The 5,990-nt window shown below is 35.9% G+C and overlaps 1 protein-coding gene across 1 annotated transcript in view; it reads left to right on the forward strand.

Moving 5' to 3' along the window:
* Positions 1-5,990, forward strand: part of LOC104397224 (FCH domain only protein 2-like) — a 154,805-nt gene that overhangs the window by 91,185 nt on the left and 57,630 nt on the right. The window contains exon 11 of the mRNA XM_010007172.1: positions 3,170-3,194. Coding sequence (XP_010005474.1) covers positions 3,170-3,194 — 25 coding nt within the window. The remainder of the gene's footprint in view (positions 1-3,169; positions 3,195-5,990) is intronic.

Consider the following 5,990-nt stretch of genomic DNA (forward strand, 5'->3'; position numbering starts at 1 on the left):
CCCCCCCCCCCCCCCGGGGGGGAAATTGCACCAAGTATGGAGGGGTCCAGGATTGGGGGGGGGGTGCACCACCACACCCCCTGCAGCCCTTGGAGGACCCCACACCAGAGCAGATGGATGCACCCAAAGGAGGCTATGACTCCGTGGAGCGCTTGTGCTGTAGCATGCTCCTGGCAGGACCTGTGGCCCCATGAAGAGAGAAGCCCATGCCAGAGCAGGTTTGAGTTGTGACTCCATTGGGGAATCACGCTGGAGCAGTCTGTTCCTGAATGACTGCACCCTGTGGAAGGAACCTATGCTGGAGCAGTTAGTGAAGAACTGCAGCCTGTGTGAAGGACTCACACTGGAGAAGTTTGTGGAGGACTGTCTCCTATGGGAGGGACCCCACAGTGGATCAGGGGAAGAGGGCGAGGAGGGAAGGAGTGGCAGACACAATGTGTGATGAACTGACTGCAACCCCCACTCCCTGTCCCTCTGTGCTGATTGGGTGGGAGGAGGTAGAGAAAACTGGGAGTGAAGTTAAGCCCAGGGAGAAGGGAGGGGTGGGGGGGAAGGTGTTTTAAGATTTAGTTTTATTTCTCATCACCCTTCTTTGATTTGATTGGCAATAAATGAAAATAATTTCCCCAATTCGAGTCTGTTTTGTCCATGATGGTAATTGCTGTGTGATCTCCCTGTCCTTATGTCATCCCATGAGCCTTTTGTTATATTTTGTCTCCCTTGTCCAGCTGAGGAGGGGGAGTGATAGAGCGGCTTGGTGGATACCTGGCATCCAGCCAAGGTCAATCCACCATGCTTTTTCTAGAAGAAATTTTGTTTTTCATGGCACAATGATGTCATCAGAAGCTATAAAACAGCACAGCCACTCTGAAATGGGAAAATAATCTCACTTGCTTTCAACAAGTTGGACTGAAACTTGATTTATATTATTTGTTTCTATATCTATACATAATACAAAAAAAAAATCAATGCCGAGGTAAGAAAGAATGAAGTGCACTGCATGATATGGACCTCCTATGCAACACATGCCATAGGCTTTTACAGAGATTCTTACATTAATCCGTAACTTCTAAATGAACTAGAACATCACAATGCAGGGTTTTCAAATAATAGAGGATACATTATGTGCTTAAGCAATTATAATATGTATTTATGATCTCTTAAAAAAACTTATTGCTATTCTAAATTTCATCTGATTTCATCTTCAGCTGATGATCTAGTTATAAGCTGTATGTGATAGAACTCCATATCATCAGAAACTTCTCTGCATAAAACGGTCAAGTTCTTTCTTAATCTCCTTTTACATTAGGCTGTAAGCTTGGTTGGTTTGTGTAGGGCAGGCTTTCTGCACCTAGAAAAACTCATGTTTATAAGCTTTTAAGTTAATCAGTACAGATTTTTAAAGTGCTGACATCCAAACTGGATATTGTATCTAGTAATAGTTTTACAGAGGGAAATACCATACACAATGTGTTCTATTGCATATTGCTATACAGGTTCAGTCAAGGATTTAGCTTTTTCTAATAACTTATTTGCATTATTTGGTTTAGATACTAGCTACAATCGTTAAATTTCCTTACAGAGTCTCTGTTTCCTGAAATGTTACCTTACAGTAACCTAGTGACCTAGTTCTTTAATCCTGAAAAAGATTATGCATCTAGCAATGTAAAAGCACATCCATCTAAAAACTGATGTCCTAATTTTCCATGTCACCAGCATTTCCAGACTATTGAGTTTTGCTTTGTATCTTGAGAATGGATCCTGTGAAGTGCTGTCAGTCCTCTGAATTATACTAGATCTGCCATTGCATTTTGAGATCTAATAGATCACTAATTTTGAAAATCTTCATTATGGATTGAATTCTTTTAATGTAGTTTGCCTCACATCTTTCATATTTCTTAACTTTTCTGGACTTCAGGCTGTCTTGTTTGAATACAGACACTTTATAAAAGCAGATATTGTAACATCTGTTTGTTATACCTTTTGAGAGAAATCTAATACATTTTCTCTTTGTTTAAAATAGCTGTTTCTATTGCTGTGAATTCTGCTTAGCTAGCAGAAGGAGCCAAGACATAAATCAATTAGAAACTTGGTCATGTGTTTTCTTTTGTGTGGGGTCTTTCAGAGATGAGATACTTCATCTTACTTTCAATTCATTAACAGCCTGTACTGAATTTCATATTATTGCTCCCATGTTAGCAATTTTTCATATTTGTTTTTAAAGACACTGTAACTTTCACATTTAACCCATTTAGCCTTTCAGAAAAGATTATTTAGTTTGCTACAACTTTGATTTTTAAAAATAATAATAAGTACACATTTAAAATGTTCATTTTGGCTATATAAAAACTGTTCAGTTACACTGGCACTTATGATTTTATTTGTTGGAGTGTAGATTAGAAAGGACCTGTATGCTACTCAAGTATTTCCACATACTGTAAATGCAATTGCTCCTGCTTTTTGCATATATAAGTGAGAGAGATTCAGTATCATTATTTTTTTTAATGCTTAAATCCAAGTTATAGCAGAAAAATATAACACTTGTGAACAATGTGCTTGCAATCACTGCCTTCCTTCTGACAATTTTTTTATACTTAAAAATGTTTCATAAGAGGACATTCTATTATTTTTTCCAGCATCTTCTGGTACTTGACTGCAACTGTTCTTGACAAGCTCAGACTTCCAAATTGAAATTTGAAATTCCAAAAGAGAGAAGCTCTGAATTCCTTTAAGAAAAGGCTTAAATGTTTTAAGAACTGATTATTGTCCAAAATGTTTTGCAATTGCATGTGGACTACTTCATTAGGATTGGTGACTTTTATTTAATATGCACATCATCCATAGAGACCTGACTCTTAAAGTATACAGTGTGATACTCTGGACCTCCCTTGATTTTGTTTTGTTTTTTTTCACTGTGAAGTGAGTTTGGTTTTTCAGCATTTACTATGAATTTTTCTTCTGCAGTGTTTTTAGCATAAACTTTCAGCTTCTTCAAATCTCATTCAGTTGAATGTGGATTATTTATAACAAAAATTTTAACAGGGTTTGAGAGGCAAATGGGTTAAATTAAAATTAATTGAAAATATTAAAGGAAGTACCAGAACTGTATGAATAAAATAATGTGTGCATTTTATAATTGTGTCATTTTTTTTTTTTTTTTTTTTAATAGGGAGTGTCCAGATACTGACTCAGTTGTAAGTAGACTTATTTCCAACACAAATGCATATGCTAACATTGTCAAACACTACAGTCTGATGAAACGTGACTTATATACATTACCTGCAATGTGTTATTTATGTGATAGAGGATTTAATATTTCAATAACATAGTTGAAGTGTAAATTTTGCTCAGAACATAATATTTAGCAGTATATAAAAATATATGTCAGTAATACATTTATATTTCCTAGCAGTCTTAAGTTTTAAACAAGGTGTTTTTATTGCAATTTTGTGCTACTTTGTTTTGCAAGCTAATAGTTTAAATTGCTTGACTAATAGTTTCTAAGTAAAGACAGATTCTGAGAATCCATCTTAGCATCATCATGGTCCTCTGCTTACTACTGTCTCATTGGAGAACCCTTCTAATAATAATGGGGTTCTGCAGAATTGCTTGCAATAGTGTGTAAGAATATCCTTTTTGAAATAAGACTTTAAATGCAGTATCTCAATGCAATTTTTTAATGGTTTGTTTTTCTTTGCTCTCAGTTTGATCTGTGATACATATTACAATTTTATTTATTAAATTCAAATAAGTGATAGTTGGAAATGAGATTGGTGTGTTAATGCTTTTTTATTTCCTTCATTGAGTATTTTATTTTTATTTAAACATGTATTCTGTCTTGAATAATATGTAACGGAGATTGCAGTTCTCTATAACTACAGTAGTGAATAATTTAGAGAACTATTTCAATTACTTTCTGCAGACTTATTTAGTTTTCAGTTCATTTATTTAGATGGCAATTATATTAAACAATTTACATTTCCAAGGTCACCTGTTTTGTGGATTTTCTTCTTTGCATTTAATATCTGGGAGTTTTAGTACCTGATATTAAAACTTATTTTGAAAAACTTGTTTTAAAATATCTAGTAGAATCATTCTTCTAAATAAGGAAAATTAAGTTTTGCCACATAATAGAACTATATGTGCATGAACAGCTTTATAAGCATAATTTGAGACAGTTATTTTATCCTGTACAAAGTCATGTTGATTTGGAGCACATTTATTGGGTACGTTTACATTAAATTAATTATTTAGAATTGTCCCATAATGATCATGTTTTTCACTGAAATCATGTATTTTGACAGTTCAGTTGGGCAATGAAGCTGGCAAAGGGTCTAGAGGACAAGTCTTATGAGGAGCACCTTATTGCTCTCTACAACTACCTGAAAGGAGGTTGTAGCGAGGTGGGGGTTGGTCTCTTTTCCCAGGTAACAAGTGATAGGAAGAGAGGAAATGGCCTCAAGTTGCACGAGGGGAGGTTTAGATTGGATATGAGGAAAAATTTATTTATTGAAAGGGTTCTCAGGCACTGGATCAGGCTGCCCAGGGAAGTGGTTGAGGCACCATCCCTGGAGGTAGTTAAAAGGCATGTAAGCAATGCACTTAGGGACATGGTTTAATGGTGGACTTGGCAGTACTGGGTTAATGGTTGGAAATTATGATATTAAAGATCTTTCCCAACCAAAACAATTTTATGATTCAGGTTGAGTCATGGGAGTGAAGCACAGCTGGGTTTGATGTACAGTTTTTATTTTCTTCCTTATTTATTTTGGTCTCTATATTGAAAAAGAACAAACAAAAACCAAATTAAACTGTAAATGTGTCTGACATTCTGGCTGCATAAGGCACACCATATGATAATTTAATTGTTCTGTCTAGATGTAATTTATATATGGTCAAAAAAAGGCCTAATTTTCATAGTGTCTAACAACAAAACTAATACTTTTGTTGCATTCTCTTTTTTTATGCCCAACATTTTAAGAATGCATTTTTAATTTAAAATGTGGTCTATAATTTCTTCCTGTTTTCACAAACAACAGTAGAATACTTTAATAGCACAAGCTATTACTGTGCTTCTCATGAAAAATTATGCAGCATACCATAGATGAGATTAATTTCACCTCTTACCAACAAGCACCCCAGAGTGCTTTTACATTTTAACACTGGCATTCTCTTTTGGAAGGTCTAATTTCAAATGTGTTTGTTTTTTTTACCTTAAGATTTCCTTTGTTTCATTTTTCAAACTTGATCTAAATAGTTCTAGCCATCTATATTGTTATCTCTTTGAGATCTTGTTTTATATGCATTTTTGCAATAATTTATACATTTCAAGAAATTAAACTCAGAAAAGTATTATAGCAAATTTTTAAAAAAAATTTAAAGCAATTATAATTTTTGTTATGTAATGTTTAGTTCTGACATATTTTGAATAGTTGTTGTTGATACAGGGTACAAGGCTTTGTAGACACAGTATAAGACAGGAGTACTTTGAATACCTGTGTCGCGAGCTGGTATTGGGGGGCTCCCGGCTGTCAGGTGCTCTTGCGACTGCCCCTCCTGATGTGGAGGGGTTTTTGAATAAGACCGAGGGTCACACGTGGCACTCGCCTCTCACGGAGGAACGGCCACTGCGGGACCGTATTTCAGGGTGGTAGTTAGAATGCACACCCCCACCACGCTCAGAAATTGCCCAAAAAAACAAGGTTTGCTCCACAAACTAATCAGTTTATTAAGGGTTAACACAAACTGAGGGATGATGTTTAGGGAAAATGCAAATGTGAAAGGTTACCAGGGAGATATATATGAATATAGTTAGAAAATATCCTTTAGGGAGGTAATGCAAAAGGTCTAGGTGCTTTTAAGGGAGAGGGTTAAGGACCAAAGGGAGGAGGGAGGAGGGAAGGAAGCCCTGCGTCAGTCCTCCTTAAGAGGTCACTCTGTATGTGTGTGAGTATGAGGAAAGGAATGTGTGTGTGTGTGTGGTGATGTTA

The sequence above is a fragment of the Chaetura pelagica genome, unplaced genomic scaffold, assembly GCF_000747805.2.
Source record: "Chaetura pelagica isolate M959 unplaced genomic scaffold, ChaPel_1.0 scaffold351, whole genome shotgun sequence".
Classification (NCBI taxonomy): domain Eukaryota; kingdom Metazoa; phylum Chordata; class Aves; order Apodiformes; family Apodidae; genus Chaetura; species Chaetura pelagica.